The sequence below is a fragment of the Rhinopithecus roxellana genome, chromosome 20, assembly GCF_007565055.1.
Source record: "Rhinopithecus roxellana isolate Shanxi Qingling chromosome 20, ASM756505v1, whole genome shotgun sequence".
Classification (NCBI taxonomy): domain Eukaryota; kingdom Metazoa; phylum Chordata; class Mammalia; order Primates; family Cercopithecidae; genus Rhinopithecus; species Rhinopithecus roxellana.
This window is the reverse complement of record NC_044568.1, coordinates 10,288,650-10,312,012: the sequence shown is the minus strand read 5'-3', so window position 1 is coordinate 10,312,012 and position 23,363 is coordinate 10,288,650. Positions and strand designations below refer to the sequence as shown.

At 53.4% G+C, this 23,363-nt stretch overlaps 2 protein-coding genes across 3 annotated transcripts; one reads left to right on the top strand and one right to left on the bottom strand.

Annotated features, from left to right (window-relative positions):
- Positions 1-2,837: 2,837 nt before the first annotated feature.
- Positions 2,838-7,976, top strand: PRSS8 (serine protease 8). The gene is made up of 6 exons (XM_010362259.2): positions 2,838-4,025; positions 4,266-4,283; positions 6,038-6,200; positions 6,468-6,739; positions 6,826-6,992; positions 7,086-7,976. The coding sequence occupies exons 1-6, from the start codon at positions 3,941-3,943 to the stop codon at positions 7,410-7,412; spliced, it is 1,032 nt and encodes a 343-aa protein (XP_010360561.1). The 5' UTR covers positions 2,838-3,940; the 3' UTR covers positions 7,413-7,976.
- Positions 7,977-8,023: 47 nt separating this feature from the next.
- KAT8 (lysine acetyltransferase 8) lies at positions 8,024-22,461 on the bottom strand. Of its 2 annotated transcripts, XM_010362258.2 has the most exons (11): positions 22,224-22,459; positions 19,572-19,646; positions 19,318-19,493; positions 12,413-12,466; positions 12,148-12,312; positions 11,367-11,456; positions 9,242-9,382; positions 9,049-9,142; positions 8,803-8,953; positions 8,509-8,663; positions 8,024-8,189 (listed from the first exon to the last, which is right to left on the bottom strand). In XM_010362258.2, the coding sequence occupies exons 1-11, from the start codon at positions 22,432-22,434 to the stop codon at positions 8,125-8,127; spliced, it is 1,377 nt and encodes a 458-aa protein (XP_010360560.1). In that variant the 5' UTR covers positions 22,435-22,459; the 3' UTR covers positions 8,024-8,124. The 2 variants fall into 2 exon arrangements, with proteins under 2 accessions (XP_010360560.1, XP_010360559.1); XM_010362257.2 differs by lacking the exon at positions 8,024-8,189 and having other exon boundaries at positions 8,196-8,663; positions 22,224-22,461.
- Positions 22,462-23,363: the final 902 nt, after the last annotated feature.

Here is a 23,363-nt window from a genome sequence, read left to right as displayed (position 1 = left end):
CCTGGTGGCTACTAAGTCGTGGCACAATTGGGGTCTGATATATAAGCCCACAAAGCCCTCCCAATCTAGTGGGGACACATGTGGACACCCCTGGCTGGGATCGGGAAAAGGTCATACCAGTGATGTTTGAGCACAGGAAAAGGGAAGGTGGTTTCCAGCCAATGAATCTACAATTAAAAAGTAAAGCAAAACCAGAGACAGGGTGCAGTAGCTCATGCCTGTAATCCCAGCACTTTGGGAGGATCACTTGAGGCCAGGCATTCCAGACCAGCCTGGGCAACAAAGCAAGACCCCCATCTCCACCTTTTTTTTTTTTGGAGACAGAGTCTCACACTGATGCTCAGGCTGGAGTGCAGTGGTGCGATCTCGGCTCACTGCAACCTCCGCCTCCTGGGTTCAAGCGATCCTCCTGCCTCAGCCTCAAGTAGCTAGGATTGCAGACCCAAGACACCACGCCCGACTAATTTTTGTATTTTTATTTATTTTATTTATTTATTTTTAATTTTTGAAACAGTTTTGCTATTGTCGCCCAGGCTGGAGTGCAGTGGCGCAATCTCGGCTCACTGCAACCTTCACCTCCCAGGTTCAAGCAATTCTCCTGCCTCAGCCTCCTGAGTAGCTGGGATTACAGATGCCCACCACCATACCCAGCTAATTTTTGTATTTTTAGTAGAGATTGGGTTTCTCCATCTTGGCCAGGCTGGTCTTGAACTCCTGACCTCAGATGATCCACCCGCCTCAGCCTCCCAAAGTGCTGAGATTACAGGCATGAGCCACTGCATCTGGCCTATTTATTTATTTATTTTGAGATGGAGTCCCCTCTGTTGCTCAGGCTGGAGTGCAGTGGCACAATCTTGGCCTCCCAGGTTCAAGTGATTCTCCTGCCTCAGCCTCCCGAGTCGCTAGGATTACAGGTATGCACCACCACGCCTGGCTAATTTTCTTTGTATTTTTTAGGAGAGGCAGGGTTTTACCATGTTGGCCAAGCTGGTCTCAAACTCCTGATATCGAAGAATGATCCTCCCACCTTGGCCTCACAAAGTGCTGGGATTACAGGTGTGAACCACCACATCGAAGCTCCACAATTTTTTTTTTTTTTTTGAGACGGAGTCTTGCTCTGTTGCCCAGGCTGGAGTGCAATGGCGCAATCTCGGCTCACTGCAACCTCCGCCTCCCGGGTTCAAGCGATTCTCCTACCTCAGCCTCCTGAGTAGTTGGGATTACAGGTGCGTGCCATCACGCCTGGCTAATTTTTGTATTTTTAGTAGAAATGGGGTTTCACCATGTTGGTCAGGATGGTCTCGAACTCCTGACCTCGTGATTCGCCTGCCTCAGCCTCCCAAATTACTGAGATTACAGGCGTGAGCCATCGTGCCCGGCCAATTTTTTTTTTTTTTTTAATTACCTGGGCATGGTGGCATGCACCTGTAATCCCAACTACTTAGGAGGCTGAGGAGGGAGAAGCACTTGAGCCCAGGGGTTCAAGGCTGCAGTGAGCCATGATTTTACCACTGAACTCCAGCCTAGGCAACAGAGTGAGATCCTGTCTCAAAAAGAGAAAGAAAAAGGACAAATGGGGACCTGGGGAAGGATAGGTTTGGGGGTGAAAGCCAGCTCATGAGGGTGGCAGAGGGGTCGCCTCTCGGGCTGGGCACAATCGCTGGCTTGAGAAGGAAGAGGAAGGGGGTAAAGGGCCTAAAGGGAAGCTGGAAGTTTTCACTGGGAGGCTTAGGAGAAGGGCAGAGGTTCTTACGAAGCCAGTCTTAGCCTTAGCAGCTACATGCCAGCTGTAATACTCCCCAGGATCTTCACAGTGCGTACATCCCCACCTGCTCCCATACCCAGTCAGTCACCCCATGCCATCTCCACAAACACTACACTTACCCCGTCCTCTACTGAAACCCACCCACCAGGCCCCATGTCTTGCCCCGTCCTCCCAGCTAAGACACTCCTTCCAGTCAGGCCTCTCCCACTCACCCACCCCAGGAATAACCTGACCTCTAGCCTGGACCCCAGACATCTGGTCTCCAGAAAGCAGATGAGGACTCTAGGCTCTGCTTTTCCTGAAGCTCAGACCCAACAGGTGTTTTTTGTTTTTTGTCTTTTGTTTTTTGTTTGAGACAGGGTCTCGCTGTGTCGCCCAAGCTGGAGGGCAGTGGCGCCATCTCGGCTCGCTGCAATCTCTGCCTTCTGGGTTCAAGTGATTCTCCTGCCTCAGCCTCTTGAGTAGCTAGGATTACAGGCATGCACCACCACACCCAGCTGATTTTTTTGTATTTTTAGTAGAGACGGGGCTTTGCCATGTTAGCCAAGTTGGTCTCCAACTCCTGACCTCAGGCAATCCTCCTGCCTTGGCCTCCCAAAATGCTAGGATTACAGGCAAGAGCCACCACACCCAGCCTCAACAGGTGCTTTGAGGGCCAGAGTGGCCCTCAAAAAGGACATGCCTCACCCCCACTGCAGCCACACGGCAGGCTTTGTTTCCCTGAGCCTCTGCCCTCTGCAATCCATCCCCCGCGTCTTCACCTTACCACCTTTTATAACCCCTTTCGGTCTCAGTTTCCAAGGCAGTTCCTCCAGGACCCTTTCACAATGCCAGCCTTTGCCAGGCTGCAGTGTGCTCACGCCATTCTTTTTTATCGCCATTCCTAGCTTGAAATTATTGTGTAATTGCAATTTTTTTTTTTTTTTTTTTAGACAGGGTCTCCCTCTGTTGCCCAGGCTGGAGTGCAGTGGTGCGACCATGCTCAATGCTTCATTGAACTCCTGGGCTCAAGCAATCCTCCCGCCTCAGCCTCCCAAGTAGCTGGGACCATAGGCATGCACCACAATGCCTGCCTAATTTTTATATTTCTTTTGGAGATGCCTTGCTATATTCCTCAGGCTGGTCTGGAACTCCTGGCCTCAAGCGATGCTCCAGCCTCAGCCTCCCAAAGCCAACTAGTCACCTTGCCAGCCTGTTGGTGATTATTTGATTGAAGTGTGTCACCCCTACTTCACCACGAGCTCAGGGCTCAAGGGGAACGGGGCTGGTGCCTGTTTTGTCCTGGGCACCTGGGAACATCATAGGCACTCAGGAAATGTCTATGGGATGATTGCTGCTGCTCCACAAGCTCACCACCACCGTCAGGTGCAGGCTTCGCAGAAAGGGCCTGGCGAGGAGCTGACCCTAGTGTCTTCAGCTCCCATACCCAGCCTAAGGAGGGAGGGAAGGAGGGAGGAGTGGCTGTGGCTCCAGATAATAAGGGCTGGGGCCAGGCCCTGGGGGGCATAACTGGCCTGAGATAACCTGAAAGACCTGAGGCGGAGGAGAGTCCATCACATTCCAGGGAGGCTGCGGGCACACACACAAACCACATGCACGTGCGTACACACTCAGACACACACTACACACACAGGGACACAGCCTACATACGTGCGCACACAGCATGTGCATGCACACACACACCACACCACTTAAGGGGATACACACAGCCTACACACGCATACACCCATACCATATACACACTACACACTGGGACAAACGGACTATGCACACGCACACACATACATACACACACAGACACACACATGTACACACGCGGGCCTGCAGCTCTGAAAGGACTCATGACTTTGGTAGCAGGAGGAGCTGGCGGGGCCCAGCCAGTGGGCGGGGCCAGGGGAGGGGCAGGCAGGTAGGTGCAGCCACTCCTGGGAGGACCTTGCGTGGCCAGACCGTGGTGGTGACTTGTCCACACTGCTCGCTGCGGATACTCCAGGCGTCTCCCGTTGCGGCTGCTCCCTGCCTTAGAGGCCAGCCTTGGACACTTGCTGCCCCTTTCCAGCCCGGATTCTGGGATCCTTCCCTCTGAGCCAACATCTGGGTCCTGCCTTCGACACTACCCCTAGGCTTCCTACCTTGTGCGCCTGGAGTCTGCCCCAGGGGCCCTTGTCCTGGGCCATGGTCCAGAATGGGGTCCTGGGGCCTGGGCAGCTGGGGGCTGTAGCCATTCTGCTCTATCTTGGATTATTCCGGTCAGGGACAGGTAAGTGAAGACGTGGGGGCGGGGTGGGGACAATGCACTGGAGGGAGTCAGCGTGATCATTTTCTGGGGTGCGCCCTTGTCTAGGGCCCAAGAAAACCCACGGCCTCCCTAGCTCTTGGCCTCCCTTTCCCACCTCGGCTCTGCCAGGGAAGGGGCCAGCCCTCTGGAGCAGTGGTGGGTGCTAAGGGGTCAGGGAACCCGAGTCTTCCCTACTCACCCCTCCTCTTTCTTTCTTTCTAGGAGCGGAAGGGGCAGAAGGTGAGACTTTCCTCAGAGAGGGAGGAGGGGAGGGGGAGGTGACTTGGATCGGATTCCCCTGGGGTTTAACCAGTGCCTGGCCTTCGGCTGGGCTGCCTTCCAACTAGATTCTCTTAGGGCTCCGAGAGTGGGGGGTTGTAGCCCTCACCTTACAGGCAGAGAAGCAGGGACTTGCCCAGGGCACACTGCCAGTGAGGGTGCAGCTGGGATTTAGCTCCACGTCGGACTCCCAAAGTGGGGCAATTGAAGCGATGTTTTTGGTTTGGTTTTGTCTTTTGAAACAGGGTCTGGGTCTGTCGTCGCCCAGGCTGGAGTGCAGTGGCACCATCACAGCTCCCTGCCCGCTCAGTGATCCAGCCTCCCGGGTTCACATGATCCTCCCACCTCAGCCTTCCTAGTGGCTGGGACTACAGGTGCATGCCACCACACCCAGCTAATTGTGTTTTTTTGTTTTTGTTTTTATTTTTGGTAGAGATGGGGGTCTCACTATGTTGGCTAGGCAGGTCTTGAACTCCTGGGCTCAAGCGATCCTCCTGCCTCAGCCTCCCAAAGTGCTGGGATTATAGGTGTGAGCCACCGTTCCCATCCTCGAGGTGGTTTTGTGGGAACCAAACCAAGGGTCTCCTTTCTTGGAAGGCACCCAACCCGGTTCTGAGTCAGACCAGCTTTCAATCCTGGCTTCCCCATGCACTGGCTGTGTGTCATTGACCAAGTCCCCCCACTTTTCTAAGCCTTAGACTCCGCACCTCTAAAATGAAGCTGGTCATGTCCGTCTCCTGGGGCTGTGGAGAGGATGCAGGGAGATGAGGAAACGAAAGCCCTTCCCAGGCCTGGCACAGCCGCTAGGCTCTCTAAATAGTGGCTATTGTCATGATGATAAGGGAGAGGAGGATCCGGTCTGCAGTTTTCTCTACTCCTAGAAGACTTTGTGAAGAGCAGTTGGGTTCCACTTCAAACAGTGGCCTCGATGGGGTTGGGGCCGGGGCTGTCCTGGAAAGTAGACATTCACGTCACGGGAGCCCAGTTCTGCCGTTGGTTTGTTGAACACATGTCCACGATGCCACGGGCACTGCGGATATGGGAATCTGCCCCTAGGGAACACCCAGATTGGCGTAGTGGAAACAGACACAGTTGTGGACTCCGGAACAATTGTGAGATTGGGTAGCTCCGGGGAGCACGGTGGAGGTGGGGGGTACTGGACTCGGAGGCAATGCCCAACTCAGCCAGCAGGAGCCCACCTGTCTACGGAAGGGCTGCTGTTCCAGTCAAGCATCCATAGGCAAAGGGAAGTTTGCCAGACAGTAAGGATGGGGAAGGGCATTCCAGGTAGAGTGACCTGGATCAGCCAAGGTCCCAGGTAAACAAATGTGTGGCCTGATGTACATGACTGAAGGGTCCAGAGGGGACGGCCGGGTCTGATGGCAGTGCCATGGTTATCTGGAATGTTATCTTAAGGGCCGCGTGGAGCCAGGGAAGGGTTTAAGCAGGGCTGTGGCCTGGTCAGATTGGGGATTTATGAAAATTTTCAGACTTGTAAGGGGCGGGATGGACAGGCTTGCAAGGAGGGAGGCTGCCCTGAGACCTGAATTAGGTAATGGGTAGTGAATAAAAGGGGCAGAACTGCCCACACCTGGGAGGGGACAAAGGGGTGCTGACTCCTGTGAACCCACTTCCCAAGCTCTGTATCAGAGCTCCTGGGCTGGGTAGGAGTGGCCAGGCTAACAACCTGACCCCTTCCCTTCCTCCCTGGGCAGCCCCCTGCGGTGTGGCCCCCCAAGCACGTATCACAGGTGGCAGCAATGCAGTCCCCGGTCAGTGGCCCTGGCAGGTCAGCATCACCTATGACGGCGTCCATGTGTGTGGTGGCTCTCTCGTGTCTGAGCAGTGGGTGCTGTCAGCTGCTCACTGCTTCCCCAGGTACCAAATGGTGAAAGTCAAAAGTGGGTTGGAGGTCAAAGTTCATGGGTCAATCCAGGTCAGAGGTTGGGGTTCTTGGGTTGGGTCTGAGAGTGTCAGTTAAGTCTGGAAGGACCAGTTAGGAGTGAAGGTGAGGGGTCAGAGGTTACAGGATAAAACTAAGGTGCAATTTGAGACCTAAAAGGGGCTGATCAGAATCAGGGGTTTGCAGCAGGGGTTGGGGAACAAGGAGAGGTCTCCTGGGTCTCAGCCTTTGCCTGCCTGCAGCGAGCACCGCAAGGAAGACTATGAGGTCAAGCTGGGAGCCCACCAGCTGGACTCCTACTCCGAGGACGCCAAGGTCAGCACCGTGAAGTGCATCATCCGCCACCCCAGCTACCTCCAGGAGGGCTCCCAGGGTGACATTGCACTCCTCCAACTCAGCAGCCCCGTCACCTTCTCCCGCTACATCCGGCCCATCTGCCTCCCTGCAGCCAACGCCTCCTTCCCAAACGGCCTCCACTGCACTGTCACTGGCTGGGGCCATGTGGCCCCCTCAGGTGAGGTGGGACGCTGGGTGCCTAGAAGCGTGGAGGGGTAGCTGACTTGGGGAGGGGCCCAGAGTAAGCCTCTTTTGCCCCCACAGTGAGCCTCCTGACACCCAAGCCACTGCAACAACTTGAGGTGCCTCTGATCAGTCGTGAGACATGTAACTGTCTGTACAACATCAACGCCAAGCCTGAGGAGCTGCACATTGTCCAGGAGGACATGGTGTGTGCCGGCTACGTGGAGGGGGGCAAGGACGCCTGCCAGGTAAGCACAGGCCCGGGGGGCAGATAACCAGTGCAACTTGGGAAAGGAGGCCTGGCCAGGTCCTGATGGCTGCTGTGTGGCTTCTCTCCTCAGGGTGACTCTGGGGGCCCACTCTCCTGCCCTGTGGAGGGTCTCTGGTACCTGACGGGCATTGTGAGCTGGGGCGATGCCTGTGGGGCCCGCAACAGGCCTGGTGTGTACACTCTGGCCTCCAGCTATGCCTCCTGGATCCAAAGCAAGGCGACAGAACTCCAGCCTCGTGTGGTGCCCCAAACCCAGGAGTCCCAGCCTGACAGCAACCTCTGTAGCAGTCACCTGGCCTTCAACTCTGCCCCAGCCCAGGGCTTGCTGAGGCCAATCCTTTTCCTGCCTCTGGGCCTGGCTCTGGGCCTCCTCTCCCCATGGCTCAGCGAGCACTGAGCTGGCCTCCTTCCAGGATGGATGCATCACACTCAAGGACACGAGCCTGGTGTTTCCCTGATGGCTTTTGGACCCAGGGCCTGGCTTGAGCCACTCCTTCCTCCAGGACTCTGCGGGAGGCTGGGGCCCCATCTTCATCTTTGAGCCCATTCTTCTGGGTGTGCTCTTTGGGACCATAACTGAGAGTCAGGAGTTTCACTGCCTGTAGCAATGGCCAGAGCCTCTGGCCCCTCATCCACCGTGGACCAGCCCATTGGCCAAGCTCCTGGGACCCTTGGCTATGAAAATGAGCCCTGGCTCCCACCTGTTTCTGGAAGACTGCTTCCAGCCCGCCTGCCCAGCCTGATGGGCACATCTCTCTGCCCTCTCCCTGTGTTCTGGGCTGGGGCCGCCTTTGTGCAGCTTCAAGGACAGGAAAGGCCCCAATCTTGCCCACTGGCCGCTGAGTGCCCCCGAGCCCTGACTCCTGGACTCCGGAGGACTGAGCCCCCACCGGAACTGGGCTGACGCTTGGATCTGGGGTGGGGGTAACAGGGCAGAAAGGATTAAAATGTTTGAGCACAACTCGCCATGCGTGTGTGAAGTGAAATGATGAACATCGGCTCTTGGCCTCCCCTTCCCTTCCAAAGTCCAGGGCCACCAGCAGAACTGACTTTATTAAAAAAATGACAAAACAGGTCTATACATATTTACAAGCTGGGGGCCAGGCCATTCACTTCTTGGAGAGCTTGACTTGCTTGTGCTTGGGAGGTGCCCACTTGAGGCAGACGGAGTCCACTGTGGGGAGAAGGGGCGGGAGGCAGGTCTGGGACTGGGCCAGGCCAGCTCACACCTGGCTGCCCTGCTCTGGGCTCAGGCCAGTTTCACCTCCTCCAGGTGAGAACAAAAGGGCAGGCTGTGCTGGGGAGGGGCAGAGAAGCCCAGAAATGAGAGGCCTGCCCCAGGCTCCATCCTGGGAGCTGGTCTGACTGGTTTGGGATCATGTGACAGTAATAAGAAGGCCTTGACTCCTAGCAGTCCATATACCAACACTCCCCCATCCCCACTGCCCACACACCCCCTCCCCGCCCCCGATACACGGAAGCCCCCCACCCACCTGTGATGGGTGGTTTCTTATACTGGGCACTTTTGAGGTGCTCCTCCACCAGCTTGGGTGTGACACAGATCACGTGCTGGCCCTTCCAGTACTTGACCATATTGAGGGACTGCAGGGTACTAATGATGTCATTCTGGGTGATGCTGGTCATCTGGCTGCAAAAAGGGATGAGAGCAAATGCCAGACATGGTGCCCTTGTGGGATCTGGCCAGGATGGCGACAGGGTATGAGGAGGCAGGATCATGGCCCATCTCAGGACAAGTCCTGCCCCCATGGTCCAGGAGGCCCCCTCACCTGAGGTCCTTGATGGACAGTGTGCCCCGGAAGTCCCGCAGGATCTCCAGCAGCACCCAGGACCAGTAGCTGCGGTAGCTGAGCTTGCCCAGGTCAGACAGCGGCTTCTCCGGGGAGCCGACCGTGCTTTCCAGCTTGGAGAGCTCATAACCTGGCGGCAGTAGAAAGAGGAACTTAGGATCCAGCCTGCCCTGGCACCCCTGCCCCACAGGTCTCCCACCCCCAGACAGGCCAGGAACCACTCACTGAAAGCGATGAGGAACTTCCCATAGCCACGGCGTTGGTAGGGGGGCAGGGTCAGGATGCAGGCCACATTGTTTCCATCCGGGGACTCCTTCTCCTGCAGGAGGTGGGTGTTCAGGGCCATTAGGGAGGCTCTGCCCCCTCTCTGTTTATGCCCACCTTCGCCCTCCCCACCCTGAGCTTCCAGACCCAGTACCTTGGAGAAGTAGCCGACAATGTGGGCCCCCTGCCGGTCCACCTCAGTCAGGATGTAAAAAACGAACGGCTCCACGTCAAAGTACAGTGTCTTATGGTCCAGGAAAAGCTTGGCCAGCAGACACAGGTTCTGACAGTAAATCTGGAGGTGAGGAGGGGAAGATAGGCTCAGGGGGCAGGCACAGGTCCTACCCAGCTGGTTCCAGCGGCCAGCACCAGCTGCAGGAAGCGGGCGCCTCGCAAGGCCAGACAGATTTCATACTGGAAGGAGTCTTCAGTCAGCCTCTGGCGGACAGGGAACTGGAAATCAGAGAGCAGCAGCGCTTCAAAGGTGCCAGCAGAACCGGACGACACCCGGCTACCCCTTCTGAGCGCCAAATATGGGCTGGGTGCCCTCCATGCAGGATCTGCTTCAGTCTTCACAGACATTAACTCTGTTTCAGCTCAGGACACTGAGGCTGCGAGGCAGGAATTCAGACTGTCCTGTTTACGGCTGTGTCCCCAGCACCAATGCCGTGGCTATGGGAAGTTCCTCATCGCTTTCAGTGAGTGGTTCCTGGCCTGTCTGGGGGTGGGAGACCTGTGGGGCAGGGGTGCCAGGGCAGGCTGGATCCTAAGAAGCTGGGTGCCTGGTAAATGTCTGCTGAATGGAGGAGCCTCGAGCCCTGTCTGTCCACTTGGCCACACTCCAGGAGGGGGACAATGGGACTGAGTTTGGCTTCACGGCACAGACTAAAGGGTTCCCTGGTTTATGACCCCACAACCACTCTCTCATCCAACCCGGCAGCTGTGCGAGCCCAGCACTGCCAGGCCCATCTCATTCAGGAGGAAGCTGAGGCTCCCAGAGTGGAAGCGCTTGCCCAGGGCCTCAGAGCTGGCAGAGTGCAGAGCTGGAAAGCATCCCCACATCTCCAGCGGAGGCCCTTCTGCCATTCCCCCCAGCCATGCTCAGGAAGGCAGAGCAGGGGCAAGGGCTGGGCTCAACCTGCATATTCTCCGAGTCGAAGGCTAATCAAGCCCCAAGACATCACCGATTATAACAAGGCCCGTGTTTATTAAGCACTTACTAGTGCCAAGCACTGCACTGAACACTTGACATTTGCTGTCTCATTTATTCCACTAACAACACAACTAGGTAAATATTATGACTCCCGTCTTATGGACAAGGAAACAGGAACTATGTTAAGTAACTCGTCTGTGGTCAGTGAGGAAGTGACAGGGCAACATGAGTCACCCTGCAGTGAGCGGAGCCACTCTGAAGCCTGCCCTCTCCGTCCTATGTTGTATGGCCCATCTGCCGGAAACCAGTACACTTGGCGAGACCCTCACAGACTGACAAGGCAAAGGCCAAGTTCTGTACAACAGCAGAGCAGGTCCCAAAGGTCCCAACCTGCCCTGCTGAAGTCATTCAGGGCCAGGAACAAGGAACTCAGCCCTTGATAACCACAGAGCTCTCTCAGCAGGAAATTTCACACAAAGCAGTCCCCTCCCAGGCAAAAACAAACACCTTTCTTTCCAACGGAAGGAGAAAGGGCTTCTAAAAGCAGCCTCAGGCAAGACAGTCTCCTCTGGGTTCCAGAACAACTTAAATTTGAACCTAACCCCACCAGCAGAAGAATGCTGGGGCTACCACAGGGCCCTGTGTTTCCTAGGCACCAACCATAGGCCTAGTGTCAGGCTAGGAGGCCCTGAGAGGCCTTTTTTTTTTTTTCTGAGACAGATTCTCACTCTGTCGCCCAGGCTGGAGTGCAGTGGCGCAATCTCAGCTCACTGCAACCTCTACCTCCCAGGTTCAAGCAATTTTCGTGCCTCAGCCTCCCGAGTAGCTGGGATTACAGGTGTGCACCACCACGCCGGCTAATTCTTTTGTATTTTTAGTAGAGAAGGAGTTTCGTCATGTTGCCCAGGCTGCTCTCGAACTCCTGAGCTCAGGCAGTCTGCCCATGTCTGCCTCCAAAAGTGCTAGGATTACAGGTGTGAGCTACAGTGCCCGGCCCCTCAGAGGCATTCTGCCTATAGAGGCTCAGCTAAGGCTGCTCCCTCCCTCCCCTTTGGTGGCAATGAGGATCATCTGGGAGGTGCCCAGGGCCTCCCCGGCCTCCCCCAGCCCCTGGCCACCCACTCACCTTATGGTCTTTGCCATCAACTTCGTACACGGAGATGTTGCTCTTGCGGTAGATCTCTTTCCCGGGGGGCTGCCGCCACTGGCACTGACCCTGGTGGGGGACAAGAGAACAAGCTCGCTGCCCATAGCTTCTCTGCTAGGAAGCCCCCACCCCACCACTGCGTGCTTTGGAGCAAGTCTCTGCCTCTCTGTTTCTCCCCACAACACTTCACTTACATTGAGTAATCCTCCCAGCAGCCTTAGGAAAGCAATCCTGCTTTATATATAGACCAAGGCCCAGCACAGAGACGCAAACATCACACAGCGGGGTGGGGTTTTGAGTCTCTGTGGGCCTGGCTCTGGAGGGACTCGTCCATGACAATGGCTTCCCTAAACCACACCTATTCGCTTCAGATTCCACACCTCTGAAAGCAGCCCACTGTGTCAGTGACGACAGCGCCCCTTCCTGACAGCCCCCAATTTCGTCCACACTTAAGGTCCCACTGCCAGGGCCTATGTGTGCTTCCTGGGATGGGGCTGGCCTTGACAAAAGACCCAAAGCGGGTGAGTTACTGCCCCCATTCCAGAGAAGAGGAAGCTGAGGTCTGGAGTTGGCAAGGTCACCCTTCCAGCAATAGCAAAGCCAGGCCTGGAATCCAGGCCTCCTGACCCCCAGCAGCTCTTCCCTATACTCGTCCCTCTGGGCCTGTCTCCTCCCTGGAGCTGCCAGCGCAGCCGCCCTCAGCCTGCCTCTGCCTCTCACCAGGCCCCTGCCCAGCTCGGCCTGGCCAGCCCAGCCTCACCAAGTGGAAGCGGTAGCTCTTCTCGTATTTCATGTACTTGAGGCAGTACTCGCAGAGCCAGAGCTTGGGCTGTTTCCCATAATCTTCGGGGAATGGTGAGAAATACCAGGCATCAATTTCGTAGTTTCCGATGTGGATCTTGTCCACATACTTCACCTTGGTGATCTGCAGGCACGGTAGGAGGGGGGCACAGTGCATGGCTCAGCAGGGGCTCCTCAGCAAGGGGAGGCAGGGGACCTGCAGGCAGCTTCCCAGCCCCGCTTACCGCTTCATGCTCCTTCTCCAAGGCCGCTGTGGTGGGGTCCATCTCTGCATAAGTCTGGGCCAGGAAAGAAAAGTAAGCAGAGGTGAACAGAAGTGGTGACCAGGCTGTCCCTCCCCTGCCAGCAACAGCAAAGCCAGGCCTGGAGTTCAGGCCTCCTGGAATCCAGGACCCACAAGGCTTCCCTGCTGTCTTCCAGACCTCATTTCTGGATGGCAATAATAACCACACCAATAGCTAACTATCTGACTCAGTTCTGAAGCTGGCTGGTCCAGGCTCCTCTCGCATCCACCCGTCCCACCCCCGGATATCCCAGACATCCTTGATGTCCAAGTTTGGACCTTTTGCCAGATGAACAGGGTTAGGATCAGAATAGGGGCTTCGGCTGCACGATGGGGGGCAATCCAGCTCTGCCAAAATTGTGAGACTCAAACGAAATAACAGATCTTGCCTTCCAGGCCCACCATAAGAACTGTTACCATCTCCCCGATGTGCCTGGACCCCTTTCCTGAGCACCAGACCCTGCCTGCCCATGGGACTGCCCCAGAGGTCCCTCCCACAGGGACAGCAGATTCAAGATATGCAGAAAGGACCTCAACACTCCTCCCTGCAAACCTGCGCCTGCCTCCTTCTGGGTTGCTCATTTTACTGGGAATATCACCCTTGGTCCCAATGTCCAAGACACATAACTAGGTTTGCCTCAGACTACTCCCTCTCCCTCAGCCTGGCCAAGTCCTAATACAGCGGATGTCGACTCTACTTCTGACATCTCTGGAATTGGGTCCTCTCTGGAATTCTCCTCTCTGTCCTGCTCCAGGTAGTCATGGCCCCATCTCAGGTCTGGACAATTCGCTAGGCCTCCTCAGATTCCCTGCCTCTAGCCCCAGCCTCCTCATTGCTATCAGCAGCCCCCTTTTTGCGGCCTTCATGCTTTAGGACAAAGAGCTCCTTCCACCTGGAGAATGCCCTTCCTTCTCTCACTGCCAGCAGAAAATGCTTCCTCAGCCTGGCACGGAGCATGAGTCAGGTGAGTCCATGATGCTTTGTGATCTATCCTGTGTCACTGTTGTTATTGTGCTCTTTCCCATCCTTCAAGGCTTGAGATTCTTATTACCCCCTCCAGGAGGCCTGACTGGATTCTTCCCATCCAGAAAACATTTCCTGCTTCCCAAGTTCAGGGAGAAGCGGTCAACAGGGCAATACCGGCCAAGTATGCCCACCTGGGTTCCTCTATTTTTCAAGTCCTTAGAAAGCAGAGACTAAGAGTCACACCACACTCACAGCACATCCTGCTCCTAGACCAGACCCTGCGGGAGGAACCCAGTATAGCCTGACAATGGAGGAGGGACCCAAGATGGCCCATGACCTACACCAGGGCAGACGAGGCCCTGCCCTGTAGCTGAGAAGGGAGGAAGGAGCCAGCACTTTACCCAGAACCCCTTCCACAAATCACTGTGCTTATATGGCCTCATTTAATTCTTTCAGTAACCCTTACATAGAATGTTCTAATTTCCTTTTTTTTGAGACAAGAGTCTCACTCTGTCACCCAGGCTGGAGTACAGTGGCACCATCTCAGCTCACTGCAACCTCCGACTCCCAGATTCAAGAAATTCTCCTGCCTCAGCCTCCCAAGTAGCTGGGACTACAGGCACATGCCACCACATCAAGGTAATTTTTGTATTTTTAGTAGCGACAGGGTTTTGCCATGTTGGCCAAGCTGGTCTCAAACTCCTGACCTCTGAGCCACTGTGCCCAGCTGCATTCTTATTTCAATTTTACAGAGTAGTAAACAGGCAGGGCAAGGTGAGGTCTCTTGCCCTCAGGGACTAGTGAGCTGCCATTTATTCCAAGTGGCAAGCACGGCAGACATTTTTTTTTTTTCTTCTCACTCTGTCACCCAGGCTGCAGTGCAGTGGCGAGATCTCAGCTCACCACAACCTCTGCCTCCCGGGCTTAAGTGATTCTCCTGCGTCAGCCTCCCAAGTGGCTGAGACTACATGTGCCTGCTACCACGCCCGGCTATTTTGCTTTTTGAGACGAAATTTCGCTCTTGTTGCCCAGGCTGGAGTGCAATGGCGCAATCTTGGCTCACCACAACCTCCACCTCCTGAGTTCAAGCGATCTTCCCACCTCAGTCTCCCAAGTAGCTGGGATTACAGGCGCCCACCAGCACGCCCAGCTAATTTTTTGTATTTTTAGTAGAGATGGCGTTTCACCATGTTGGCCAGGCTGGTCTCGAACTCCTGACCTTCAGATGATCCACCCACCTTGGCCTCCCAAAGTGCTGGGATTACAGGTGTGAGCCATTGCCTTTTTTTTTTTTTTTTTTTTTTTTTTTGAGACAGAGCCTCGCCCCGTCGCCCAGGCTGGAGTGCAATGGTACCACCTCAGGTCACTGCAACCTCGCCTCCTGAGTTCAAGCCATTCTCCTGCCCCATACTCCCAAGTAGCTGGGATTACAGGTGTGCGCCATCACGCCCAGCTAATTTTTGTATCTTTAGTAGAGAAGGGTTTCACCATGTTGGTGATGCTGGTCTCGAACTCCTGACCTCATGATCCGCCTGCCTCGGCCTCCCAAAGTGCTGGGAATACAGACATGAGCTACTGCACCCGGCCTGTGCCTGGCCTCTTTTTGTATTTTTAGTAGAGACGGGCTTTCACCATATTGGCCAGGCTGGTCTCGAACTCCTGACCTCAAATGATCCAATCATCTCAGCCTCCCAGAGTGCTGGGATTACAGGCATGAGCCACTGCACCCAGCCGACATATTTCATTTCGTCCTCACAATGAGCCTTTGAAATAAGAGTGCTCATTGTCACTGTTGTATAAGAGACAAAACTGAGGCACAAAGAGGTGAGGTCACTTGCCCAAGGTCACAGAACTGGTACTCAGCAGAGTCGGGCATGCGCGCCTGGTCTGTCCAATTCTGAATCTAACCACTGTAAAGATGAGGAAGAAAGATTTTCCTTCTCACACGTCTTTTTTTTTTTGAGATGGAGTGTCTCTCTGTTGCCAGGCTGGACTGCAGTGGGATGATCTTGGCTCACTGCAACCTCTGCCTCCCACATTCAAGTGATTCTCCTGCCTCAGCCTCCCAAGTAGCTGGGAGTCCAGCTAATTTTTGTATTTTCAGTAGAGATGGGGTTTCACCATGTTGGCCAGGCTGGCCTCGATCTCTTGACCTCCCGATCCACCCGCCTCAGCCTCCCAAAGTGCTGGGATTACAGGCGTGAGCCACCACACCCGGCCCCTCACACGTCTCTTTAAAACACATTTCTCAATTCTTACAAAATACAGTACTCTTCTGCCAATGCAATAAAGAACTACAAAAACACTACTTTTCTTAATTGTTGCAATTTATTTAGAATTAAACATTAATTAGGCTCTGAAGAACCTTGCTGATTGTTAACTGGATGATTGTTTCATTACCGATTCTTTGATTTAATCACCACTGGCCCGTTATCCACCCTGCTGGTTGCCAGCTCAGAGGTACGTCTTTGTTGAGTGCAAAATAGTTGAGGAATTAATCTTAGATCTACGCTGTCCAACAGAGTAGCCACTTGTCACATAGGGCTATTTAAAATTATACTCAGCCAAACATGCTGGCTTATGCCTGTAATCCCAGCACTTTGAGAGGCCGAAGTGGGAGGATCACTTGAGGCCAGGAGTTCCAGACAACTCTGGCCAACATGGCAAAACCCCATCTCTACTAAAAATAAAAAAAAATTAGCTGGATGTGGTGGCACATGCGTGTAATCTCTGATACTTGGGAGGCTGAAGCATGAAATTGCTTAAGCCAGGAAGGCAGAAGTTACAGTAACCTGAGATCTCTCCACTGTACTCCAGCCTAGGTGACAGAGTGAGACTCTTCAAAAAATGGAAATTTTGGCTGGGCACGGTGGCTCACACCTGTAATCCCAGCACTTTGGGAGGCCAAGGCCGGTGGATCACTTGAGGTCAGGAGTTTGAGGCCAAACATGGTGAAACCCTACCTCTACTAAAAACACAAAAATTAGCCGGGCATGGTGGTGTATGCCTGTAGTCCCAGCTACTTGGGAGTCTGCGGCAGGAAACTCGCTTGAACCTGGGAGGCGGAGGTTGCAGTGAACTGAGATCGCACACCACTGCATTCTAGCCTGGTTGACAAAGCGAGACTCTGTCTCAAAAAATAAAAATAAATAAATTTTTTTTTTAAATTATAATGCTTTTATTATTTTTTTTTTGAGACAGTCTTGCTTGGACACCCAGGCTGGATGGAGTACAGTGGCGTGATCTCGGTTCACTGCAACCTCTACCTCCTGGGTTCAAGCAATTCTTCTGCCTCAGCCTCCTAAATAGCCGGGATTACAGGTGTATACCACCACGCCCGGCTAATTTTTGTATTTTTAGTAGAGATGGGGTTTGGCCATGTTGGCCAGGCTGGTCTCGAACTCCTGACTTCAGGTGATCCACCCACCTCTGCCTCCCAAAATGTTGGGATTACAGGCGTGAGCCACTGCACCCAACCATAATTTTAAAATTCTTTCTTTTTTTGAGACGGAGTCTCGCTCTGTCACCCAGGCTGGAGTGTAGTGGCCGGATCCTGGCTCACTGCAAGCTCCGCCTCCCGGGTTCACGCCATTCTCCTGCCTCAGCCTCCCGAGTAGCTGGGACTACAGGTGCCCGCCACCTCGCCCGGCTATTTTTTGTTTTTTTTGGTAGAGACGGGGTTTCACATGTTAGCCAGAATGGTCTCGATCTCCTGACCTTGTGATCCGCCCGTCTCGGCCTCCCAAAGTGCTGGGATTACAGGCTTGAGCCACCGCGCCCGGCCTAAAATTCTTAATTCTTAGTCACACTAGACACATTTCAAGTGCTCAACAGCTACATGTGGCTAGTAGCTACTGTACTGGATAGTACAGCTATAGAACATTTCCATTACAATAGGAAGTTCAATTGGGCAGTTTAGACCTTGAGGAGTTCTTCCAGCTTAGGGTATTTCAATTTTTTAAATCACACCACAGTAAGAAGTACACTTGGCACTGTAAACCTGTTGACATGTCCATATACACACACAAGTGTGTGCTAGGATCATTGGGAAGGCTGGAACAAGAGGAATCCTGCACACTTTTATTGGGTGTGAAATAAAAGCGTTTCAAAACAATACTTACCTTAATAAAGTGCAACACCCTGAAATGTCTATCTTATCCACTTTATTTCTTCCATTTAAAGAAATGTAAATGCTGGGCTTGCCCACTGAACTGACGTACCTAGAAGGATGAAACTGCAATGGCTGAAAGTAACAAATGTCTGGGTGTCTGGAGACTTTGACAATCTTGCTCTGGTTTGCACTCCTCATTTTAATTTTATAAATTAAGAAACTGAGACTCGGTTGGGCGCAGTGGCTCACACCTGTAATCCCAGCACTTTAGGAGACTAAGGCAGGAGGATCGCTTGAGACCAGAAGTTTGAGACCAATGTGGGCAACATAGCAGACTCCGTCTCTACAAACAAATAAAAAAATTAGCCAGGCATGGTGGCACTTGCCTATGGTCCCAGCTACTCAGGAGGCTGAGGCAGGAGGATTGCTTGAGCCCAGGAGGTTGAGGCTGAAGTGAGCCATGACTGTGCCACTGCACTCAGCCTAGACGATAGAGTAAGACCCTGTCTCAAAAAAACAAAAACAAAAACAAAAACCATATGTACAACTATTATATATCAATACAAGAAAAAACCAAGGCAGGTACAGTGATGCACACCTGTAGTCCCAGCTACTTAGGAGGCTGAGGCAGGAAGAACATTTGAGCCCAGGAGTTCAAGTCCAGCCTGAGCAACACAGTAAGACTCTCATCTCTTAAGAAAAAACCAAAATCATGGCTAAGGCCTCTGGCTCTGAGGTAGCACAATCTAGCTGGTAGATCTAATTCCTGTCTGGGTCCCTAAACCTATCTGCAGCTCTTCTATAAATTGGGGATAATAATGCTTACTTCACAGGCCTGCTGTGAAATGTCAGTGAGGTCATGTAACTTAGGCTTAAAACACTTAGCTTAGGCTGGGCGCAGTAGCTTACGCATGTAATCCTAGCACTTTGGGAGGCCAAGGTGGGCGGATCACCTGAGGTCAGGAGTTCGAGACCAGCCTGACCAATATGGTAAAACCTCGCCTCTACTAAAAATACAAAAATTATCTGGGCGTGGTGACGGGCACCTGTAGTCCCAGCTACTGGGGACGCTGAGACAGAACTGCTTGAACCCAGGTGGTGGAGACTGCAGTGAGCCGAAATCGTGCCACTGCACTCCAGCCTGGGTGACAGAGCAAGACTCCATCTCAAAAAATAAAAAAATAAAAATAAAAAGCCAGCATTTAGCTTAATACTTTGGCTCACTGGCTAACAAGTGTTTGGCATTATTATCCTAATTCCAGCCCACCATTTTACTGGCTGTGTGACCTTGGGCATGTTACTTAATCTCTCTGAGGCTACTTCCTCACATACCAAAAAGTAACTATTCCTGTGTGTTGAACTGTTGGGAAGAATTTGAGGAGCTTATACACAAACAGGACTTGGCAGGGTACCTGGCTATAGCAACTGCCCAATAACATTCTCGTCTTTCCCACTGAACTTCAAATCATTTTTCTACTAAGGCACAGCCACTAGGAGACAAAAGAGGCTACTGGTGCAGGAGGCCTGAGTTCTAGTCCCAGCTGTGCCATTTCCTTGCTGTGAGACTGAAGCGAAGCCCTTACCCTCTCTAAGCCTGTTTCCTTAGCTATGAAAAATAAGTAAGAGGAAGTAGGTAAAGATCCTGACACACTACAGGAGCTTAAGAAATAGGATTTGCTATGGTTTTGGCACTGGGGCCCGAGAGACCCAAGGGAGCTGGCAGAGACAGCTAGGCCTCCCGGGCCTGTGGATGGGAAGGGATCCGGACCTTCTGCACATGGTTGATCTCATCATGCTTGCGCTTTTGGTTGCGAGTGATCTTGCGCTCAGGCTGCTCTGCGAGCTCGCTCAGGTACTTCTCTGAGTTCTTTTGCACAGCATCCTTCACTGTCTTGGTCAGCGCCAGCCGGTTCTTGTCTACCCACTCGTCCAGTCGCCGGTTAACTGTAAGGATGGGCCATGAGAGTGCTACCAGGGCACCCAACTCCCCGCACCCAGGCCCAGATGTACCAAGCCACTCACAGCCCACATAGTGTACATAGAATTCCTCTCGGCCCTCCTGGTCGTTCACTCGAGACTGGATCACTTCAGCAGAATCTGTGATGGAAAAAGGCTAGGGTCATCAGGAAGGTAAGGCTGGAACAAAAGGAATCCTGCACACTGAGGAGCAGTTTCCAGAATCCAGGGCCACGCATCAGCTAACCTCACTAGTCCACCTCTGCCATTCTACTCAATCACTGCCACAACTGTGAGGTGGACCAGGTCGGGGCTGTTATCACTATTTTATGAATGAGAAAATAACTGGGGCTGGGTGCGGTGGATCACACCTATAATCCCAGCACTTTGGGAGGCCGAGGCGGGCGGATCACCTGAGGTCAGGAGTTCGAGACCAGCCCGACCAACATGGAGAAACTCCGTCAAAATTAGCTAGGCGTGGTGGCGCACGTCGGTAATCCCAGCTACTGGGGAAGCTGAGGCAGGAGAATCACTTGAACCCGGGAGGCGGAGGTTGCGGTGACCCGAGATCGCGCCATTGCACTCCAGCCTGGGCAACAAGAGTGAAACTCTGCCTCAAAAAAGAAAAAAAAAAAAAGAGGGGAAATTAACTGGCTGGGTGTGTGGCTCACACCTGTAATCCCAGTAGTTTCGGAGGCCGAGATGGGCAGATCACTTGAGGCCAGGAGTTGGAGACCAGCCTGGTCAACATGGCAAAACTCCATCTCTACTAAAAATACAAAAAAAAAAAAAAAAAAAAAGAGTCAGGCGTGGTGGCACACACCTGTAATCCCAGCTACTCGGGAGGCTGAGGCAGGAGAATTGCTTGAACCTGGGAGGCACAGGTTGCAGTGAGCCGAGATTATACCACTGCACTGTGGCCTGGGTGACAAGAACAAGACTCTGTCTCAAAAAAAAAAAAAGAACCCCAAAAAACAAAACAAAACAAAACTGAGGCTTACCCAGGGTCACAGATTTGAAAAGTGATAAGAGCTGATACTTAACTGAATATAAGTCTGACTCTAAATTCAATGCTTATTTTACCATATACCCTCAGTTGCTCATTTGTTCAGGGATCATGAGTGCTGACTCTGGATTAAGATAGCCTACATTAATATATAATTCCAGGTCTGGGCACCATGGCTCACGCCTGTAATCCTATCACTTTGGGAGGCCGAGGCAGGTGGATCACGAGGTCAAGAGGTCAAGACCATCTTGGCCGACATGGTGAAACTTCGTCTCTACTAAAAATACAAAAATTAGCTGGGCGTGGCACCGCACACCTGTAGTTCCAGCTACTCAGGAGGCTGAGGCAGAATGGCTTGAACCCGGGAGGCAAGAGATTGCAGTGAGCCAAGATGGCACCACTGCACTCCAGCCTGGCAACAGAGTGCGATTCCATCTCAAACAAACAAAACAAAACAAACAAACAAAATATATAAAATTCCAGCTCCCTACTTCCTAGCTATGTGTAACTGAGCCAGTTATTCCATCTTTCTGAGCCTCAGTCTCTTCATCTGTGAAAAGGGATAACACCTGGGCACAGTGGCTCATGCCAGTAATCCCAACACTCTGAGAGGCTGAGGTGGGAGGATCACTTGAGCCGAGAAGGTCTAGGCTTCAGTGAGCTGTCACAGCGCCATGGCACTCCCACCTGGGTGACAGAGCAAGATCCTGTCTCAAAAAAAAAAAAAAAAGGGATAATAGTGCCAACCTTAGAAGGTGAGTTAATGCCTCCAAAATTTTTAGCAGAGCACCTGACAATTAGCAGAGCATTCAGTAAGTGAGTAAGGCACCCACTACGTGTCTGGCCCTATGCTGCGTTGTTGCCGGGTACAGAAGACACAGTGATGAATCACAAGAAGCCCTGCCCTCCAGAAGTTCCCAGTATGATGGAGGAAGACAGAGAGAGAAAATTACAACATAATGTTACAAAAACTATGACTGAGGTATGAAAAAAATGTTGCAGGAACACAGAGAAGGGAACCACTCACTTCGCCTGAAGGGGAATCAAGGATGACATCACAAAGGATATGAAGTTAAGAGGATGAGTAGGAGCTAGGCAGGCGAACAAGGAGAAAGGGAAGAAAACGCATTCCAAGCAGAGGGCACAGGTGGTAAAGGGCGTGTGGTCTTCAGAGGACACAGTGTGTTCTGGCCTGGCAATGCCCTTTGCTAGGGTTGGCTACAAACTGGAGGGGTCACAAAAATGAATGCCACTCTAAGGAGTTTGGGGTTAATTTTGAAAATGAGAGAAGGCAGCAGAACATTAGGAAAGGGAAGCCTGTTGTTTCTGGACGACCTTCCCTCTGCGGGTGGCTGCCAGGGACAAATGGAAAGAGAAGACGCAGAGACAAGAGACGGGTGAGGAAGCAGCGTTAGCAAGAAAAAGGAATGAAGTCTAAGACTGGGCAAGAAAGTGGAATGGGAACAATCCCAGTGAAGGCCTGAGTGGTGGGTTTGTAAGCGTCGCTCCACATAATCAAAGGTCGACAGCCTCCCAAAACCCGGCTGGTTTCTCAGCGCCCAGATCGCGGCGTTCTTTCCTCAAACCCCGCCCCTCCTCCTCTCCACTCCCAGCCCCCGGATCTCGCCCTCACGGAGAGCCCGTCCTCTGGCCCCGCCCCGCCCCCTGGCCCTGAGCTCCGCCCAGCCCCCGGCCTTGGGCCCCGCCCTCACGCCAGGTGCTATCCGGCCGCCGGCACAGGTACGTTTCTCCGATCTCCACCGTGACTTCCGGCTCGCCGCGCGCCGGGGTCGGCGGAGAGACGCGGCCCGGGGATGGGGCGGTCCCCTCGGCGGCCGCATTCTCCCCGGGCCCTGGCTCGCCCTCCCCCGCGACCCCTGAAGTCGCCGCTGCCACCGCCGCAGCAGCTCCCTGTGCCGCCATCGCGGGAGGGGAAGTGACGCCAGAGTCGGACGCCACGCAGCTCTTTTGGCTCCGGGTCAGCAGTGCGTGGGGCGGGCTCCTCAAGGTTTGAGGGTGGGGTCTGTGACGTAGCAGGAGCCGATTGGCTTCTGCGGCCGTCCCTCGCGGCCCCGCGACGAGCTGGATGTTGAGTGTGCGGCAGTCTTGGAGCTCCTGGTTTTCCGTGCGGACCTGAGGCTGCAGCCTATGGTTGAGAAGTGGAGACAGACTTACCTCATGCGATGACTCAACTCAACCTTTTATTTATTTATTTATTTATTTAGAGACGGAGTCATGCTCTCTCGCCCAAGCTGGAGTGCAGTGGCGCGATCTCGGCTCACTGCAACCTCCGCCTCCGGGTTCAAGCGATTCTTCTGCCTCAGCCTCCCGAGTAGCTGGGACTACAGGGGCGCGCCACCACGCCCACCTAATTTTTATATTTTTAGTAGAGACGGGGTTTCACCTTGTTTTCCAGGATGGTCCCAATCTCTTGACCTCGTGATCCGCCAGCCTCCAACTCCCAAAGTGCTGGGATTTACAGGCGTGAGCCACCGCGTCCGGCCAGCTGAACCATTTTAAAGGCCCTGGTGCTTGAGGAAGCCAAGATGTGCCAATTTTCAGCGGGAGCTGCCCACGTTTTAACAGGGCGGAGTCAGAGCGTCCGCCCTGGTGGCCTGGAGCCGCACACTAGAGCTGGCCTAATGTCGCTCACCTTTTTTTTTTTTTTTTTTTTTTTTGAGATGGAGTCTCGCTCTGTTGCCGAGTCTGGAGTGCAGTGACGTGATCTCGGCTCACTGCCACCTCCGCCTCCCGGGTTCAAGCGATTCTCCTGCCTCAGCCTCCTGAGTAGCTGGGATCACAAGTGCGCGCCACCACGCACGGCTAATTTTTGTATTTTTAGTAGAGACAGG

Coding starts and splice junctions, on each gene's coding strand:
- KAT8 (XM_010362257.2), bottom strand. CDS start 22,434: ATGGCGGCACAGGGAGCTGCTGCGGCGGTGGCAGCGGCGACTTCAGGG. Junction 19,494..19,571: donor CTATGTACACTATGTGGGCT/GTGAGTGGCTTG, acceptor CCATCCTTACAG/TTAACCGGCGACTGGACGAG. Junction 8,664..8,802: donor CTGTCCATCAAGGACCTCAG/GTGAGGGGGCCT, acceptor CCCTTTTTGCAG/CCAGATGACCAGCATCACCC.
- PRSS8 (XM_010362259.2), top strand. CDS start 3,941: ATGGTCCAGAATGGGGTCCTGGGGCCTGGGCAGCTGGGGGCTGTAGCC. Junction 6,201..6,467: donor GCTGCTCACTGCTTCCCCAG/GTACCAAATGGT, acceptor GCCTGCCTGCAG/CGAGCACCGCAAGGAAGACT. Junction 6,993..7,085: donor GGGGCAAGGACGCCTGCCAG/GTAAGCACAGGC, acceptor TTCTCTCCTCAG/GGTGACTCTGGGGGCCCACT.